This window comes from Coregonus lavaretus, assembly GCF_964263955.1.
Source record: "Coregonus lavaretus genome assembly, chromosome: 17".
NCBI lineage: Eukaryota > Metazoa > Chordata > Actinopteri > Salmoniformes > Salmonidae > Coregonus > Coregonus lavaretus.
The window spans coordinates 22,900,439-22,922,148 of record NC_140004.1 but is presented as its reverse complement, the minus strand read 5'-3'; the positions used below and the strand labels follow the sequence as shown (position 1 = coordinate 22,922,148).

The 21,710-nt window shown below is 42.2% G+C and overlaps 1 protein-coding gene across 1 annotated transcript in view; it reads left to right on the top strand.

The window, feature by feature from the left end:
* Positions 1–6,432: 6,432 nt before the first annotated feature.
* The window catches only part of LOC311144550 (inositol polyphosphate-5-phosphatase A-like), a 32,263-nt gene continuing 16,985 nt past the window's right edge, over positions 6,433–21,710 (top strand). The window contains exon 1 of the mRNA XM_084180580.1: positions 6,433–6,846. Within this exon, the coding sequence (XP_084036706.1) occupies positions 6,787–6,846 (60 nt within the window). The 5' untranslated portion in view covers positions 6,433–6,786. The remainder of the gene's footprint in view (positions 6,847–21,710) is intronic.

Here is a 21,710-nt window from a genome sequence, read left to right as displayed (position 1 = left end):
TACCTTTCTAGCTCAAAGAGTACCGGTACCGAGTCAATGTGCAGGGGTACGTAGAAGCTGTTCAGGATCCTTTTGGTCCCAGACTTGGTGCTCCGGTACCGCTTGCCGTGCGGTAGCAGAGAGAACAAGATGCTCTCAATAACTTTTTGAGGATCGGAGGGCCCATGCCAAATCTTTTTGGCCTCCTGAGGGGGAAGAGGCGTTGTCGTGCCCTCTTCACGGTTGAGTTGGTATGTTTGGACCATGATAGGTCCTTAGTGATGTGGACAACCAGGAACTTGAAGCTCTCGACCCGCTCCACTATAGCCCTGTTGATGTGAATGGGGGCATGCTCGGTCCTCCGTTTCCTGTAGTCGACAATCAGCTGAAGCATTCGATACCGCAATAGAAATGTAAACGTAATTTCCGATTGAGACGAGATATGCAGCATTTACCATCTCTGCTAAAGCAGGAACATTGCCTTTTCAATTTCAATCATGATGTAAAGCTTAACTTCCGCGGTGCGGATTGAATAGAGCCCCTAGGTGTAATAATATAATTACATATACGATACCTACACTGAACAAAAATATGAACACAACATGCAACAATTTCAAAGATTTTACTGTGTTACAGTTCATATAAGGAAATCAGTCAATTCAAATAATGCATTAGGCCCTAATCTATGGATTTCACATAACTGGGAATACGGATATGCATCTGTTGGTCACAGATACCTTAAAAAAAGGTAGGGGAATGGATCAGAAAACCAGTCAGTATCTGGTGTGACCACCATTTGCCTCATGCAGCGTGACACATCTCCTTCGCATAGAGTTGATCAGGCTGTTGATTGTGGCCTGTGGAATGTTGTCCCACTCCTCTTCAATGGCTGTGTGAAGTTGCTGGATATTGGCGGGAACTGGAACACGCTGTCGTACATGTTGATCCATAGCATCCTAAACATGCTCAATGGGTGACATGTCGGGTGGGTATGCAGGCCATGGAAGAACTGGGACATTTTCAGTTTCCAGGAATTGTGAACAGATTCTTGCGACATGGGTCCGTGCATTATCATGCTGAAACATGAGGTGATGGCGGCAGATGAATGGCACGACAATGGGCCTCAGAATCTCGTCATGGTATCTCTGTGCATTCAAATTGCCATAGATAAAATGCAATTGTGTTTGTTGTCTGTAGCTTATGCTTGCCCATACCATAACCCCACCGCCACCATGGGAGATTGTTTACAACATTTACATCAGCAAACTGCTCGCCCACACAACGCCATACTTGCTGTCTGCCATCTGCCCGGTACTGTTGAAACCGTGATTTATCTGTGACGAACACACTTCTCCAGCGTGCCAGTGGCCATCGAAGGTGAGCATTTGCCCACTGAAGTCGGTTACGACGCTGCACTTAAGTCAGGTCAAGACCCTGGTGAGGACGACGAGCACGCAGGTGAGCTTCCCTGAGACGGTTTCTGACAGTTTGTGCAGAAATTCTTCGGTTGTGCAAACCCAGTTTCATCAGCTGTCCGTGTGGCTGATCCCGCGGGTGAAGAAGCCGGATGTAAAGGTCCTGGGCTGGCGTGGTTACATGTGGTTGTGAGGCCAGTTGGACGTACTGCAAAATTCTCTAAAACAATGTTGGAGGCAGCTTATGGTAGAGAAATTAAACATTCAATTCTCTAGCAATAGCTCTGGTGGACATTCCTGCAGTCAGCATGCCAATTGCACGCTCCCTCAAAACTTGAGACATCTGTGGCATTGTGTTGTGTGACAAAACTGCACATTTTAGAGTGGCCTTTTATTGTCCCCAACACAAGGTGCACCTGTGTAATGATCATGCTGTTTTAATCAGCTTCTTGCTATGCCACACCTGTCAGGTGGATGTATTCTCTTGGCAAAGGAGAAATGCTCACTAACAAATTTGTGGGCAAAATTTGAGAGAAATAAGCTTTTTGTGCATATGGAACATTTCTGGGATCTTTTATTTCAGCTCATGAAACATGGGACCAACACCTTACATGTTGCGTTCAGTGTATTAATGTTATATGTCTGTGGGCCTAGTAAAGAATTCATTCATTAACCTTTAACATGTATTACTTTTTAAATGTGGCATAAAGACAACCAGTCATGTTTTCATCTGATTGTCAATCACTCAAAAAGGTGTTCCTATAGGCTACCTGCGCACGTTAGTCCACTCACAAAATTATTCCAGCTTCAAAACGGTGCACCCGCAATTTGATTAATGACATTCTGGGCTTTTCATTAGGCCTACACTTGTAGCCCGAATTGATGCGTCCACTGATATCTGCGCGTGTCTAGGTCTTGGCCACTCATCTCCGCCTTGGCAAAATGTAAGTGTTCTCGTCGAACCACAACATAATTTGGAGTTTATATTTTACCACCTGGTTTCAAGTCAATCTGATAATTTGTCATGTGGCTGACATGCGGTAAATGTTAAGTAATGGGGTAATACCGGTACGGCGTACCCCCACTATTTATTTTGCTGGGATACCATACCGGACCGCCTTACTTTCACCCCGGTTGTCGGTGATCAGGCCTACTACCGTTGTGTCTTCGATTTAAGGTGTTCAAGTTGTGCGCAGCTACGCAGTCGTGGGTGAACAGGGAATACAGGAGGGGACTAAGCACGCACCCCTGAGGGGCCCCCGTGTTGAGGGTCAGTGTGGCAGATGTGTTGTTGCCTACCCTCACCACCCGTCAGGAAGTCCAGGATCCAGATGCAGAGAGGACCTTGAGAGGTGTTCAGTCCCAGGGTCCTTAGCTTAGTGATGAGCTTGGAGGAGACTGGTGTTGAACGCTGAGCTGTAGTCAATTAACAGCATTCTCACGTAGGTGTTCCTTTTGTCCATGTGGGAAAGGGCAGTGGAGTGCAATAGCGATATCTGTGGATTTGTTGGGGCGATTATGTGAATTAGAGTGAGTCCAACTTTTTTTCTAGCTTTCAAATAGGCACATTCTTATCTTCGCCTCTCCTGCAACTCTTCCCCTGGTCCTTAGTGTACAAGATAAATAGTGCACTGTTTTCTGTCAATATACCTGGTAAAATAATGGTTAATAAACAACTCTAAAGGGGGCCCTATAAAATCTGTGATCCCCCCCCCCCCAAATTGTTGTATATTTTCCCACATTACGTTTTCGCAGTTTTATTTATTTATTTTTACTCTCACAATTACAATTGCCCAAAGAGAAAGAATGAAATTGGATGTTCTGAGTACATGTCAACGCTTAAATCACTTTTTTTTTGTCTGGAAGAAATTTGTAATTATGGAGTGCAATTCCCCTATAATTGTGCATCTGGCCCTTTAATTGCGGATCTAGCGAGTGAGCAATGTGCCTTCTAATGTGCAGGTCTAATGATTGTTCTGTACTGCTGCTGCTAATTTCCTGACAAAGTTTGCAAATAACAAATACTAGAAACAAATGATATACTTCTGCCAGGTAAGCCTACTTTGCAGTTAACATTTAATTGAGAAGGTTTTGGGGAAAGTATTTATGTCAACCGACAAGATGGTTATCACATCAACTGGCTGCACACGGAGTGATAGACAAACGCATGCACCACACAGACAGACAGGGGCGATACTGCTTACCTTGGTGTTCTTGGGCACAGGGACTATGGTGGTCTGCTTGAAACATGTACACAACCTGGTAATCCATGGAGAGCGTGCTCACACTGTCGTCCGGAACCACTGGTGCTCTCATGCATGGTTCAGTGTTGCTAGCCTCCAATCGAGCATAGAAGGCATTTAGCCTCGTCACTGGGCAGCTCTCGCGGCTGGGGTTCCCTTTGTAGTCTGTGATAGTTTGCAAGCCCTGCCACATCCGACGAGCATCAGAGCCGGTGTAGTAGGTTTCGATCTTAGTTCTGTATTGATGATTTGCCTGTTTGATGGTTCGTCGGAGGGCGTAGCGGGGTGTCTTAAAAGTGTCCAGATTAGTGTCCCAATAGGCTATGTTAGAGTTGACACTTTCTTTTCCAATCATAATTTGGAAGGTCAAAATAATGATTACTTCTCCTTGCCATTATCAGTCATCTAATGAAAAGATAAGACATATGGAGAAAAATGTTTTTGCTAACATACAATGGTTTGCCTGGGAGGGGTCCCTGTTCTATATCGATTCATTATCTGACCATGCACTCAGGGACATGTTGTCCAGCCAGGACTCCTTTCAGCCAGGGTAAATTATTGCCAGTGATTGTACTGAGACCCCATCCAGTACCCAGCCTGCATCCCAACAGTGAGGAACTGCCTCCGTAGCCTTTCAGGGGAATTTCCCTTTTAGGTGGCTTTGTTTCCACTGCTGATGGACAGGGCAACATTATGTTCTGCCTCTATGTGCTGCAATGGCTTCAAATGGATCCATTGACCAGGATGGATAAAGCACGCAATACACAGAGAAGGAGCAAGAGGAAGCAGTGTGAAAACCTCAAAGGTTGGTTGGGTAAACCATGCCATGGTTTATCAACTCGCTGCAAGCACTATGGAGAGGCTGTTTTGGGCCTCTGCCCCCTTTCTGTGCTTTACTCTGAACTATTTTTACTCTTTCTGTGCAGTTTCAGACTGAGGCAAGTTCAAAACAAATAATGGTTGCAACCCCCCTTGGAAGCAGAGTACATGTTTAGGAACTGTAAAAGCTACTTTTTGTAGAATGTACTGCATTTAATAAAGAGAGTGCTTCTGCTGAGCGCTTCACCTAATCCTTGAATTATCTGGCCTATTCACCACAAGGTTAAAAATTATTTATCCGACCTCTGCCCCCATAGGCCTATCCCATTTCCATACGCTTCCTTAGGTCTGACCGGATTGTTCAACAGCTCACCATAATAAGTGGGATGTCGTTTGTCCTGTTATCAAGTAAACCTAATAGAGTAGGCTGTGAGGTCTATGAAAAGCTGAGGTAGGGGCAGGATTCTGCTCTTTCACAATATCAGTGTATCACTCAAAGAATTTGGCTGTTTTAGTGCAGAACTGTCAATGTAGTGTCTGCTCAAAGATCATAGCATAGTGTAAAACATAATGGATCATATTCAGTCAAAACCCTTTACGAACTTCATATTTCTGACTTGTCAGGCATGGTGGCAGAAAGTGGTGGGCACACATCCAAATGGATGGTGAGATGGGATCAATCCAATTAAATCACACCACTCTGCTCTTTTGTTTTCATCATTGCAATTAGTCAACCAGTTATGTTTTACAACAACAGTGTCAAGGTTTGATGGATTATTTAATCAGAAAACTGTGTCTGGTCTTTCATCTTCATCTTCTGTTCTTTGAACATTTTGCCTAGATTCAGCAGATGGTAAACTGTTGCCAGCCCACTGACAATAACAGATTGAACATGATCCACAATCTCTATAAATGAATAGGCTACATGTATTTTAATGTCGCTTAATTGTTTGTTTATTTGTGAAGTAGCTTAATATCTGGTATTTGATAGGCCCAACCATTCATAATAATTTCCCCCAGTCTCAGACAGACATGTGTGGGCTATATGTTATAATGTAGTAACCTAGTAGGCTACTAGCCATAGACTGTATAAATGCTACTACTAGCCTACTGTATTTTAGTGTTGGATGATTTGAGGTCTGGATGTGGTTTTAGTAAAACTTGACTAAGAGAAAAGGTAGGGCTTTCCGCGTTTGTTCTCTAGCTCTCTATTGACAGGTTGGTTGTTTAGCAACAAAACCAACGCCAAAGATTTGTATAACTAACCCAAGATAGACCACAGCCTGTTGTTTCCAATGGGAGCAAATAAATCATAGTGGGCAGAACAAGCAAGGAGGTGGGCAGAGCCAAGCACGATCTAGCGAGAGCCTATTGCGGCGTTCTAGCATGTATTTGCATATTTATGTTAGGGAACGCCTGCTCTGAAGTGCGAATGTGCAATAACTCAATTCGGCCTTGCACTCCTAAACAACGCAATTTTTAGAAACTTTGGCATGGGGTAAAGTCTACAAAACTTAGTCCACTCTGTTCTTAACAGATTCTAGTTTTGGAAACAGAAACTGTATTGAGATCAAATGTTTAATCGATGAGGAAATATGCATCTCACTCCATCTTCTCCCACTGCCAGCCCCTGAGCTTCCTCTCACCACTATATTTGGTAATGAGTGGAAACGCCAACCGGATTTGTCACAGGGGCTGGAGGGAGGACATCAGAGGGTACCATCAGACCAACAACTCCTTGAATGGCCTATTGCCCTACTACTCCATGAAGTTTGCACTTGTGTCTAAAAAAACACTTTTGCTCAAAACACATTGTTTTACCCTAGTGTGTGTACATTACTGTATTTACACCTGGGATATTGTTTTTCAACATTAAAAGTTCAAAAATTGTTGGAATGTGTCTTTAATAACTGGGTGCCGTGGGCGGAGTTCCGATATTCATGACACAACATTGACAACAACTGCTTGATCTGGTCGCGCCGGGCAGAAGGAACTGTTCTGGCGCAGGCAGCAGATGCAGGTTCCAGGTATAAATCCAATTACCATGAAGAGAGATATAAATTCTGTCCCGCCATTTCTAAGCAGACATGCGAGATAACTCCTGCTCAAGGACAGAATCAAGACGGCAGACGACTCCCGCCATTAACCAAAAGCGGGCAAGTTAAAACAGCAGAAACAAATGATCCAGATGAATTGTACGACCGACTTCTTCAGCGACATATACAATACACCACCGTACCAGTAAGCGGTTTGTAAAACACGCACAGGATTTTACCATCGCGTCTAACCGAGTTGTTCCCGCAGACTATTTCTGGAATTCGATCGTTATCATGGAAATGTACACTGACGTCCTACTTGTCACCGCAAATGTTGGATCATTATTCGACAATGTAAGTATTAAACACACAAATGTTTACTTATCTATATACTGCTTTAACCCACTTTGAATGGCGATTATCCAATTTTCCAGTGGAACAGCGAGATTTCTATGTAAGCCGTTAGATCTGCCAGAGAACACCAGAACTGTACAAGACCACATTCTACTGCCTGTAACATAGTAACAACATTCCATAGATTCGAATTGAGACAAATTCAACTCCCACAAGCTGTCATCGGGCATGCAATCCAATCCGCTATTTAACTTGAATTATAGGCCTTATAAAATGAGTTATTTTTCAACATCAGGCTTCCTTAGACTATTCATTTTCATCATGCAAACCATGATTTCTGTAGCCTAAATGGTTTATTTTCAATCGATATGTGGATCATAACTTTGAAGTCACTTCACGCGTTGTAGCTGCGTCTTGGACACTGTTATTGCGGCTTCTGACGACATAATTGTTTTGTTGTTTACTTCGATCGGCCTATACAACTGCAAGTCCTCTGTCTAGTTATCCTCACCCCGTATTTATCGTGAGTTTTTGCAGCATGATTATTGAGGTGCGTGAGTGTTCTCACATCAGATCCACCGAGAGAACCATCAAGCAACAACGGGTCCAAGACAGTTTAAATCAAACAGGAAATTGATGGCGTGCAACAACGACACATTTAAAGGAGAAGTTCACTTGTTTTTTTTTTACTTGACGTTATAGACTCACCCTGAAAGTAGTCTATGGGCCAGGAGAAACTGTAATCCATGGTTCCGTTTTTGATAGGGGAAAATTTAGATTTCCGCCTAAATAGACATACACAAACGTAACTATTTTTCATGGCCATAAATAATAACTGGTAATGTTGCATAGTTTTAGAAAGGTCTACTCTGGAACTCACCTTTCTGGTAAAAATAGTTATACATTACATTGATGAGGTGTACTCACTTTTGAGGACACAAGCTCAAGTACATAGTACAAATATTATGAAAATATAAAAAAGTATATTATTTTTTCCCCTATTCAACAAAAGTGGGGCAATAGGGCTTGAAATGACTGAAATGCTTTCTAAATACAGTAACAATCAAATTATAAACGACTTACTATAAGATTTCACCTTTCTTATAACTGTAAAATATGATCATAAAGTACAATATTGGCACCAAAACAGAGAATTTTCTCCTAAACGTCCACTGAGCGCTGCAGACACCATTGAAATGTTTGCAGGCTTGTTACAACTGGACAATTCCATGGTAACAGAATTGGGCTGAGACTTTTTCACTTAAAATGTATGCCGAACAAAAACCATTAATTTCAAAGTTTAACAAACGATACAACTCTATGCACAATAACTACTTTTAACAATTTACACTGAACATTTTACAAAACACATTTACTGAAAGAAATGTGCAGATGCAAAGTTTGGTAACAGAATTTCGGTAAAATCTCCCTTAGTTTGTTATGTGACCACATTTTCGAAAAATCTGCTCCGAATTAACATTCAAATATGTCTGCAGAAAGTATGGAGTGCCAGCTATGACATGATACCTTGAGTTTGAAAAAAATATATTGTGGTTATTGAACTACAGTAAGTGAAGTGGATTTACACCCGGTAACATAATTTTCTTCATGGGTCCCTGATCTGTACTACACAGAAATACATAATGATGGATATGAAAGTCGTTCTCTTCATGGTGATGTATCCTAAATAGGAACACAAAGGTAGAAATATGCAGTATCCTCCTTTGCATATTTGGGTATTATTCTACACACTGGCTGTTATTTTAATGAGCTCTGCCACCAAACGACCAAATTTGGTTGGTCCGAACCGGACCAAATCTGAACCAATCAAAGACGTCTACAGTACCAGTCAAAAGTTTGGACACACCTACTCATTCAAGGGTTTTTCTTTATTTTTTACTATTTTCTACATTATAGAGTAATAGTGAAGACATCAAAACTATGAAATAACACATATGGAATCATGTAGTAAGCAAAAAAGTGTTAAACAAATCAAAATATATTTTATATTTGAGATTCTTCAAAGTAGCCACCCTTTGCCTTGATGACAGCTTTGCATACTTGGCATTCTCTCAACCAGCTTCAACTGGAATGCTTTTCCAACAGTCTTGAAGGAGTTCCCAAATATGCTGGGCACTTGTTGCTTCTTTTCGGTCCAACTCATCCCAAACCATCTCAATTGGGTTGAGGTAGGGTGATTTGTGGAGGCCAGGTCATCTGATACAGCACTCCAACACTCTCCTTCTTGGTGAAATAGCCTTTACACAGTCTGGAGGTGTGTTGGGTCATTGTCCCGTTGAAAAACAAATGATAGTCCCACTAAGCTCAAACCAGATGGGATGGCGTATCGCTGCAGAATGCTTTGGTAGCCATGCTGGTTAAGTGTGCCTTGAATTCTAAATAAATCACAGACAGTGTCACCAGCAAAGCATCCCTAAATCATCACACCTCCTCCTCCATGCTTCACGGTGGGAACCACACATGCGGAGATCATCCGTTCACCTACTCTGCGTCTCACAAAGACACGGCAGTTGGAATCAAAAATCACACATTTGGACTCATCAGACCAAAGGACATATTTCCACCGGTCTAATGTCCATTGCTTGGGTTTCTTGGCCCAAGCAAGTCTCTTCTTCCTTTTGGTGTCCTTTAGTAGTGGTTTCTTTGCAGCAATTCGACCATGAAGGCCTGATTCACGCAGTCTCCTCTGAACAGTTGATGTTGAGATGTGTCTGTTACTTGAACTCTGTGAAGCATTTATTTGGGTTGCAATCTGAGGTGCAGTTAATTGCCGATTTCTGAGGCTGGTAACTCTAATGAACTTATCCTCTGCAGTAGAGGTAACTCTGGGTCTTCCTGACTCAAACACATTAAGAAGGAAATAAATTCTTCAAATTAACTTTTACAAGGCACACCTGTTAATTGAAATGCATTCCAGGTGACTACCTCATGCTCAAGCTGGTTGAGAGAATGCCAAGAGTGTGCAAAGCTGTCATGAAGGCAAAGGGTGGCAACTTTGAAGAATCTCAAATAGAAAATATATTTTGATTTGTTTAACACTTTTTTGGTTACTACGTGATTCCATATGTGTTATTTCATAGTTTTGATGTCTTCACTATTATTCTACAATGTAGAAAATAGTAAAAATAAAGAAAAACCGTGGAATTAGTAGGTGTCTCTCAACTTTTGACTGGTGCTGTATGTTTCACAAGTTTGGACATCAAAGTACAGCACAGTAGAGCTCAGTAGAGTACAATAGAGTACATTACAGCACAGAACAGTAGAATACAGTATAGTTCAAATCATTTGTCATATGCTTTGGAAACAACGGGTGTAGACTAAAAGGGAAATGCTTACTTACGGGCCCTTCCCAACAATGCATAGAGAAAAATTGACAAATAATAACAGAAGGAATAAATACACAATGAGTAACGATAACTTTGCTATATACACATTGTACCAGTACCAAGTACAGTAGTGTATAGTTGAGTATAGTCAAGTACATTCTAGTTTACTCAACTCTAGTGTGCTCTACTGTGTATTGTACTGAACTCTACTTCACTCTATTCTACTCTACATGACTGTGCTGAACTATACTCTACTTTCCTTTACTGCACTGTACTCTACTGTTCTCTATTGTACTGTAATGTACTGTACAGAACTAAACCTACTTTTCTTGAATGTACTGTACTCTTTTGTGCTCTACTGAACTGGACCTAATCTGAAACAATCATGGACGTTTATGTTTGGGACAAATGAAGGCCTGTCCAGACGTCAATTCCCACTGTAGCCAATTCAATTGCAGAAATTCCGTTACAGATTTTTCGGGAAATTCTGTTACTGATTTGGTAGCAGAATTTTGAGTTTTAATCACTTAATAATTCATAAACAAAATAATATTACATCCGCTGTGGGAGTGGAGAGCAGACGGATGGGGCTTTCTGGAACGGGACCCTACAAAGTTCAAAGAGCACTTTGTACACCAAAATGTCAGTCAGAGCAGAACCGCTCAAAGTCCCCCATATAGGGGACTTAGCATCTAAGATTAAACAGCCATTACAAAGTTCAGCTAACTTTAGACACCGCTAGCTAAAAATCTATGCGTTGATGGGGGCATGTGAGCATGTTTTTTATTTTTATTATGGCCAAATCACCTTTTAAAGGCAAATTGCAGTCAAAAACGTGGTTTTCCTGTGTTTTATGCAGTGGGGAGAACAAGTATTTGATACACTGCCGATTTTGCAGGTTTTCCTACTTACAAAGCATGTAGAGGTCTGTAATTTTTATCATAGGTACACTTCAACTGTGAGAGACGGAATCTAAAACAAAAATCCAGAAAATCACATTGTATGATTTTTAAGTAATTAATTAGCATTTTATTGCATGACATAAGTATTGGATCACCTACCAACCAGTAAGAATTCCGTCTCTCACAGACCTGTTAGTTTTTCTTTAAGAAGCCCTCCTGTTCTCCACTCATTACCTGTATTAACTGCACCTGTTTGAACTTGTTACCTGTATAAAAGACACCTGTCCACACACTCAATCAAACAGACTCCAACCTCTCCACAATGGCCAAAGCTGTGTAAGGACATCAGGGATAAAATTGTAGACCTGCACAAGGCTGGTATGGGCTACAGGACAATAGACAAGCAGCTTGGTGAGAAGGCAACAACTGTTGGCGCAATTATTAGAAAATGGAAGAAGTTCAAGATGACGGTCAATCACCCTCGGTCTGGGGCTCCATGCAAGATCTCACCTCGTAGGGCATCAATGATCATGAGGAAGGTGAGGGATCAGCCCAGAACTACACGGCAGGACCTGGTCAATGACCTGAAGAGAGCTGGGACCACAGTCTCAAAGAAAACCATTAGTAACACACTACGCCGTCATGGATTACAATCCTGCAGCGCACGCAAGGTCCCCCTGCTCAAGCCAGCGCATGTCCAGGCCCGTCTGAAGTTTGCAATGACCATCTGGATGATCCAGAGGAGGAATGGGAGAAGGTCATGTGGTCTTATGAGACAAAAATTGAGCTTTTTGGTCTAAACTCCACTCGCCGTGTTTGGAGGAAGAAGAAGGATGAGTACAACCCCAAGAACACCATCCCAACCGTGAAGCATGGAGGTGCAAACATCATTCTTTGGGGATGCTTTTCTGCAAAGGGGACAGGACGACTGCACCGTATTGAGGGGAGGATGGATGGGGCCATGTATCGCGAGATCTTGGCCAACAACCTCCTTCCCTCAGTAAGACCATTGAAGATGGGTCGTGGCTGGGTCTTCCAGCATGACAACGACCCGAAACACACAGCTGTAAGAAGCATCTCAAGGTCCTGGAGTGGCCTAGCCAGTCTCCAGACCTGAACCCAATAGAAAATCTTTGGAGGGAGCTGAAAGTTCGTATTGCCCAGCGACAGCCCTGAAACCTGAAGGATCTGGAGAAGGTCTGTATGGAGGAGTGGGCCAAAATCCCTGCTGCAGTGTGTGCAAACCTGTTCAAGACCTACAGGAAACGTATGATCTCTGTAATTGCAAACAAAGGTTTCTGTACCAAATATTAAGTTCTGCTTTTCTGATGTATCAAATACTTATGTCATGCAATAAAATGCAAATTAATTACTTAAAAATCATATAATGTGATTTTCTGTGGTTAGATTCCGTCTCTCACAGTTGAAGTGTACCTATGATAGAAATTACAGACCTGTCACGATCGCCTAAGAAGTATGACCAAAGCGCAGCGTTGGGAGTGAACATCTTGACTTTAATAATTCAACACGAGAATACAAAACAAACCACGATCGTGAAGTCCTCAGTGACAACTACTGAACAATGAACAAAAACCCACAACCCCAAGGTGAACAATGACAGTTTAAATATGGCTCCCAATCAGAGATAACGAGCCGACAGCTGACACTCGTTACCACTGATTGGGAGTCACTCAACCAAACACAGAAACAACCAATAACCACCCAACCAACCCAAACACAACAATACTTAACACACTCTGGCTAAAATACCAAGTCCCGGAACCAGAGCGTGACAGTACCCCCCCCTAAAGGCGCGGACTGCGACCGCGCCTCAAAAACCCAAATAGGGGAGGGCTGGGTGGGTGTTGCTCCTCGGAGGCGGCTCCGGCTCCGGGCTTGACCACCACCCTACATAACTCCCCCCGTAATGGCCCCGGTCCAATCCAACCCAGCTGGCTGGATCCAAACTGATGACGCGCACCCCTAGCTTGGCGCGTGAGACAGGAACGGACCGGACCTGGCCGACGATACGCACCCTCGGCTTGGTGCGTGGAGCCGGAACGGACCTCCTCAGGTTGACGACTCGCCTCCCTGGCTTGGTGCGAGTAGCAGGAATAGGCTGAACCAGGTTGACGACTCGCCCCCTTAGCCTGGTGCGAGTGGCAGGAACAGTCCGGGTTGGGCCGGCGACGCACACCGTAGTCTTGGTGCGTAGAGCAGAGACAGGCCGGGCTGGGCTGGCGACGCACCCCCTAGGCTTGGTGCGTAGAGCAGGGACAGGCCGGGCTGGGCTGGCGAAACGCACCACAGACTTGGTGCGGGGCGCAGGAACAGGCCGGGCTGGGCTGGCGACGCACCCCGTAGGCTTGGTGCGTAGAGCAGGGACAGGCCGGGCTGGGCTGGCGAAACGCACCACAGACTTGGTGCGGGGCGCAGGAACAGGCCGGGCTGGGCTGGCGACGCACCCCGTAGGCTTGGTGCGTTGAGCAGGGACAGGCCGGGCTGGGCTGGCGACGCGCACCGTAGGTTCAATGCGAGGAACAGGAACAGACAGAACCGCACTGGGGACACACACCCCTGGCCCTACACGGGGATCAGGAACGGGCCGGACCGGACTGGTAACACACCCCAGTACCTCTCGCCGTGCCCCCACACTTTCCTTCCCCTTCGTAACCAGTGGCCCCCTTAAACTGGCGGCCATATCTGCCAACCTCTTGCACTCCTCCGGGCCGTACACCTTCTGCCCCGACGTCGTGAGCCCCCCCCTAAAAATTTTCTGGGGGTCTCTCCTCCCCGTGGACCAGGCATCTATCTTCCTCGCCAGACTCTCCAGACTCTCCATCCTCTGCTCCCAAGTCCAACCTCTCTCCTCCTCACGCGGCTTGACCCAGTCGAAGTGGATATCCGCTAGAGTTGCTTCTGGCGTTGGCTCCTGGACACGCTGCTTGGTCTCGTTGTGGTGGGTTTTTCTGTCACGATCGCCTAAGAAGTATGACCAAAGCGCAGCGTTGGGAGTGAACATCTTGACTTTAATAATTCAACACGAGAATACAAAACAAACCACGATCGTGAAGTCCTCAGTGACAACTACTGAACAATGAACAAAAACCCACAACCCCAAGGTGAACAATGACAGTTTAAATATGGCTCCCAATCAGAGATAACGAGCCGACAGCTGACACTCGTTACCACTGATTGGGAGTCACTCAACCAAACACAGAAACAACCAATAACCACCCAACCAACCCAAACACAACAATACTTAACACACTCTGGCTAAAATACCAAGTCCCGGAACCAGAGCGTGACAAGACCTCTACATGCTTTGTAAGTAGGAAAACCTGCAAAATCGCAGTATATCAAATACTTGTTCTCCCCACTGTATATATTTCCACACTGAGGTTGGAATAATACTGTGAAATTGTGAAAGTGATGATAATGCCATTTTAGTGTAAGAGCTGTTTGAAAAGACTGCCAGCCTGTTTTGGTGGGATAGAGTTTTGGCCTGCCTGGTAACATTACCAGGCGGTAAATTAGTTAATAGACCAATAAGAAATAGAGTTCCAAACCTCTCTGCCAATAACAGCTAGTGTTCAGTTTTCCCCTCCCCACTTAGACCACTACCAGACAGTCCTAGCTAAATTCTTGCTTGAGAAATTGCTATTTGGTATTTTTGTTTATTTTTGACCTTTTTAATGAAAAGCATTCACAGGAGGGTACTTCATTGTTACCCAGAAATAATTTGATATTGAGATTTAAAAAAGAAAAGTCTGCATTGGACCTTTTTAAGTAACATCAATACAAATATGTAGTTGATTTGGACATTACAACAACATGACATTTAGCAGATGCTTTTATCCAAAGCAACTTTCTTTTACTTTTTCGTATGGGTGGTCCCTGGTATCGAACCCACTCTCCTGGGTTCCACTATCCCATATTCCCCTATCCATGCTCTACCAACTGAGCTACAGAGGACAATGTATTTGGGAGAAAACATTTTTACATGCTCACATGCCCCATCACTTCCACTGATTTTTAGCTAGCGGTGGCTAAAGTTAGCTGAACTTTGTAATGGCTGTTTAAAGAACTGAACCTAGGATTGCCTTTACTCCTGGCCCATAGACTATTTTCAGGCTGAGGAACCATCTACCATCAAGTTGTAAAATAGTGAACTACTCCTTTTAAGTTATTGCAGTGAAAGGGCAGTGCACAACTTTATATCAGTCACCAAGCTCCCTCTGCCTTAGCTACTGCAGAAGCCAGTGATTTGATATAATTTGTAGCCTAGTCTACAGTGTTGGCAATTAGATGTGTATGCCTATAGCATATTATTTCAATAATGTGTGCCTAACACCTATTATTACTGTGTAACAACATATCAATACAATGCTGGTACCAGAGTAGGCCTACGGTGTTACTACATAAGTATTTACACATGTATAGACTGAAATGTCATAGACTATGATCATGGCAAGCATGGAATTGCCCAGACTTGGGTGTCACTTGAATAAATTTTACTGCATAATAGCAACTCACATTATGCACACTGTGCAGTAGCATAAAGCAATTACCTCTTTGCCCTAGACAATATTTATTGTGAATTTACGCCATGACAAACACTGTGAGGCTAAAATGTTTGCACAAAATAAACAAGTCATCTTATTTTCTTTGAACTAATTCTCATTTTCCACTAAATCTGACCAAATATTTCAAGAGGCTAGTGTTGGGAACACTAATGGCCAGTGGGGGCCATGCTGAATCTGATGTTGGGTTATGATCTAGAGCTAGGCTACTATGCTGGAAGATTTTATTCAAAATACTCTGCTTGTAGGCACCAGGAACCCTTGTTGTCACTCTTACCTGTAATATATACATTTACCTTTACTTATCTTTATGATCTTAAGCATCTCAGATACCTTCCCAGCTGGCACACTGATAGTGATAGGCTACCGGAAACACCACTGCCACAGCCTTATTAGTCACATGGTGTGTATTGTGATTTGAGATTATGGAGACGGTTGCCTTGATGATATGATATGTTGTATGTGTGGTAATAACAGGAAGAAATCAATATCATATGAGTAGAGAGTGATTCCTCATGAAACCCAGACAAAAAAAGGCTGATTTTGGGGATTTTCACAAAATGTAGTCAATAGAATAGTCCTATTGAGGAAGGATTGTTGACACATACATTTGTAACTAAAAGCATAATTGAGAAATAATTGATCAAAGTTGGCATATTTATGACATTTTGGCCTTCCACGGGCTCATTGGCTCATTTATTAGCACTGGTCAGAAAATGTTGCCAGCATGTTATGTAGCTTAACAAGTGGATTATTTTGCTCTTCACTCCAGTTGCTTAGTAGCCTCGGCCTACTCCTGGCCAAAACCCTGTGACTTGTCTTAATCAATCAATGTGAATTTGTTTCACTGAATCTCCGTCTGTATATTTGGTCAATTCTATGGCAGGGCAAATAAGTGGAGGTAGTATAGCTCATCTATTCGTTTGCTCATCTATCACTGATCAGAAACATTTAGCATGCAATAATGTAGCCTAAATCAAGTGTAGGCCTATTATTTTGCTCGATTGTTTATAGGAAACTCCAAAAGCCTGCGGAGGTTGTGAAATATGAACACGAGACAATGTTTTTGAAAATATAGATTGCTATTATTTTCTATCAGTATCTTGATGAATGTACTCTCAATGTAAGACCCTACACCTGCTCCCTAACAAAGCAGAGTGAGGGTAAGAAAGTGATGAAATGTGGATCCAAAAAGCATGGGCTTGCCTTGGGCTCTGTTTTCAAAATATTACTTTTTTATATGACAGTGGTTGCCATGATGCAAGTTGTGTGGTAAAAATATTATTTGTATTTTATTCTGTTATATTTCATTATATTCTTAACCTACTATAAAATATGTGTATTGACTGTGATCAGGGTAGCCTAAGTGTGTCTTGTCTGTTTAATTCATAAAATAACTATTGATTCCATGTGCATGCTGCAGCCATATATTCTGCACAGACCAGTAACATAATTAAACTCAAAATATGCCATTCTATTCTTTTGAAAATTACATTTTCTTAGTCTTATAATGTTTCTTAGGACCTGCCTAAATAAATTAATGGATTACTTTTTGATGGTGTATATTCTCAATGGATTTATTAAAATAGACGCACACCTATTTGCCATATTTTCAATTTAAGCCTACTAGAATGTGTGTGCCCCCAAGCAAAAGTCATTCCGCTACCTAAGAATAGTAAAGCCCCCTTTGCTGGCCCAAATAGCTGACCAATTAGCCTGTTACCAACCCTTAGTAAACTATTGGGAAAAATTGTGTTTGACCAGAAACAATGCTATTTTACAGTAAACTAATTGACAACAAACTTTCAGCATGCTTATAGAGAAGGACATTAAACAAGCACTTACACAAATGACTGATGATTGGCTGAGAGAAATTGATGATAAAAAGATTGGGGGGGCTGTTTTAGGCTTCAGTGCGGCTTTTGACATTATCGATCATAGTCTGCTGCTGGATAAACATATGTGTTATGGCATTACTCCACCTGCTATATTGTGGATACAGAGTTACCTGTCTAACAGAAAACAGAGGGTGTTCTTTAGTGGAAGCCTCTCCAACATAATCCAGGTAGAATCAGGAATTCCCCAGGGCAGCTGTCTAGGCCCATTACTTTTTTCAATCTTTACTAATGACATGCCACTGGCTTTGAGTAAAGCCAGAGTGTCTATGTATGCGGATGACTCAACACTATACATGTCAGCTACTACAGCAACTGAAATGACTGCAACAATTAACAAAGAGTTGCAGTTAGTTGCAGAGTGGGTGGCAAGGAATAAGTTAGTCCTAAATGTTTCAAAAACTAAAAGCATTGTATTTGGGACAAATCATTCACTGAACCCTAAACCTCAACTAAATCGTGTAATAAATAATGTGGAAATTTAGCAAGTTGAAGTGACTAAACTGCTTGGAGTAACCCTGGATTGTAAACTGTCATGGTCAAAACATATTGAACAGTAGCTAACATGGGGAGAAGTATGTTCATAATAAAGCCCTACTCTACCTTCTTAACAGCACTATCAACAAGGCAGGTCCTACAGGCCCTAGTTTTGTCACACCTGGACTACTGTTCAGTCGTGTGGTCAGGTGCCACAAAAAAGGACTTAGGACAATTGCAATTGGCTCAGAACAGGGCAGCACAGCTGGCCCTTGGGTGTACACAGAGAGCTAATATTAATAATATGCATGTCAATCTCTCCTGGCTCAAAGTGGAGGAGAGATTGACTTCATCACTACTTGTATTTATGAGAGGTATTGACATGTTGAATGCACCGAGCTGTCTGTTTGAACTACTGGCACACAGCTCGGTCACCCATGCATACCCCACAAGACATGCCACCAGAGGTCTCTTCACAGTCCCCAAGTCCAGAACAGACTATGGGAGGTGCATAGTACTACATAGAGCCATGACTACATGGAACTCTATTCCACATCAAGTAACTGATGCAAGTAGTAAAATTAGATTTAAAAAACAGATACAAAAACACCTTATGGAACAGCGGGAACTGTGAAGCAACACAAACATAGGTGCAGACAATGCATACACACACACACGATAACATACGCACTATACACACGTACACATGGATTTTGTACTGTAGATATGTGGTAGTGGTGGAGTTGGGGCCTGAGGGCACACTGTGTTGTGTAATCTGTGAATGTATTGTAATGTTTTTAAAATTGTATGAACTGCCTTAATTTTGCTGGACCCCAGGAAGAGGCAGCAGCTAATGGGGATCCATAATAAATACAAATACAAATACACCACTACTACCACTCGTCCCCGGCATGCTCACTGGAGGTATAAAAGGCATATGCAGGCAGGAATGTGGTAAAAATGGGCCTGTTTGTAAGGGGGTCGTATAAACATTGTCCAATTTGTTTTACAAGCGAAATACCGTAAATCTTATGTGAAAGCAGTATCATATTACAGAGCAAGTGGTAAAGCTTCATATGACACCAATGTTTGCTTTGTAACATCAACAGATGAAACACTATGGAGGCTTAAAGGAGGGCTGGGTAAGACCAAAATGTCATAAATATGCCAGTGTAGCTCAGATGGTAGAGCATGGCGCTTGCAACGCCAGGGTTGTGGGTTTCGACTCCCACTGGGGGCCAGTATGACAATGTATGCACTCACTAACTGTAAGTCACTCTGGATAAGAGCGTCTGCTAAATGACTAAAATGTAAATGTAAATGTCTTTCCACTTCAAAAAGCACAAGAAAGAGGATTTCGACACCCACCATCTCAGATTGTTCTGAAATCGTTTCTGTTGTTAGAAACAGATAAAATAAGCATTCCTGCAACATTATTTTGTTGAAATATAATTTGATCTCTGAGAAATTAAGCTAATTGATTGCATCCAAATTCATATAATATTCAGATAATATAGTACCTGACATAGTACCTGTACCAAACTTTTCTAACAATGAGTTAGACATGAGGAATCCAAAGGAAAGGTCAAAAGCCACCCATGGACCCCCCACGCCAATCCCACCCCAACAACGAGTATATAGTATCAGTTATCTGTGTCTGACAAGTAGTATGGAGCTGCGGCTCGGAGTATTGTTGCATGTAATGTATTCCCAGTGAATTTGGTGATGGTTTTTTTCCCCCCTGTTCAGAGAAATGAGTCATTCAAGTTGTTAGGTTTATGTCCCATCCTACATCCTGATATTACCCGTTTCTGACCACTAGATTGTGCTGTTCCTGCTATTAGGTTAAAAAGTTTGAAGATCCCCCCAATTTTAAAGGGATAGTTCACCCAAATTACAAAATAACATTGGTTGCCTTACCCTGTAAGCAGTCTATTGACAAAGTATGACCACAACCCATGCTTTGGTTTTGTTGGCCACTGTTTCAAATGCTAACTTTTTAGCATTTGTGGCACAAATCCAATGTAAGTCAATGGTACCTATATAAGAATTTTCACGTGTCATGTTCAAATCATCCTAAAGTATCAAAAAATAGATTGTGTAACTCAATGTTACTTATAGATTATTTGGATATGAAGCGGCAAAATTATATAGTTACCATTGACTTGAATTGGATTTGTGCCACAAATGCTAAAAAGTGAGCATTTGAAACAGTGGCCAGGTAAACAAAACCAAAGCATGGGTTGCTGTCATACCTTTTCCATAGATTGGAAACGAATAGGTCATTTAGTAATTTGGGTTAACTATCCCTTTAACATTGAAGGGGGGGGGGGCAGATTCTTAAAACAATACATCTAGTGGAAAGAACCTGGTAATATCAGGATGTAGGATGGGACAGAAACCTAACAACTTCAATAACTAATTTATCTGAACTGGTGGAAGAAAAAAAACATCACAAAATTCTCAGAGAATACATTACATAGGATGAATAAACAATACGCAGAGCCGCAGCTCCATACTTCTTGTCAGGCATAGAGAACTAATACTATATACTTGTTGTTGGGTTGGGTTTGGTGTGGTGGGTCCGTGGGTGACCATTTCTTTGGATTCCTCATGTCCTACTCATTTTTAGATTTTTTTGGGGTCCAAATCGGATGTTAGGTACTTTATTTATTGAATATTATGTGAATCCTATGAATTAAAATTGCCAATTTGGGTGCAATCAATTAGCTTAATTTCTCAGAGAGCAAATTATATTTGAACAAAATAATGTTGCAGGAATTCTAATCTTATCTGTTTCTAACTACAGAAACAATTTCATAAAAATCTGAGATGGTGGGTATCATGGCTTGCTGAAATGACATGAAACGACCCACCAACTTTTATAAATTATTTAGCAATTATGCTTTAAGATGCACATGTCAAATATATGTCAACAATCCTTCCTCAAAAGACTATTCTTTGGATTACATTATATGAAAATCCCCCAAATCTTGGTGTTTTTTTTGTCTGGGTTTTGTGAGGAATCACTCTAGACCTACTTTAGGTGGTTGCGCTCTGATGGAAAAACTCCAGTTCGTTAGTCTTTAGTTTTGGGCTGTGATGTCTGGGAAATCGGGGCTTGGCTGTCATTGTGACTGAGGGGGAGGGGGGAATTTACACTCATGGAAATTTGGCTCAGGACCATGTTTCCGGTTGCCCTATATGGCACTGTTGAAAACATGTTAGATCCCATTGTGGGTTCAAGGTATCTGTAAACAGATGATTGTCTTCCCAGGGGGGGTTCTTTATTCTTATAAGGTCCCTTAATATGGAAACAAACACTTCCAAACATTTGGAAAAGGTCATGCTTTCAGCTTGACTGGCCTCGCTTTTAAGGGCCTTTAGTCACTTTTTAGGGTGTCTGTTCACATGAGAAGGAAAAAAGTGTGATGGGTCTGCACTGCAAATCAAGATTTGTTAACGTGTACTTCTAGATCAAATCAATGAACATGAAAGTCACCAGGCCATGAAATGAAAGGACCTTTTGTTGTTGAGGAGAACAGTGTAAATCACCTCTAGGTTTAGAATAATTTTTATGTAGGCCTACTTTTCCTTAGAGGGCATGATGGAACAGAGATTGATGGTTGTACAGGACATGGATGATGGGTCAGTCTCAAT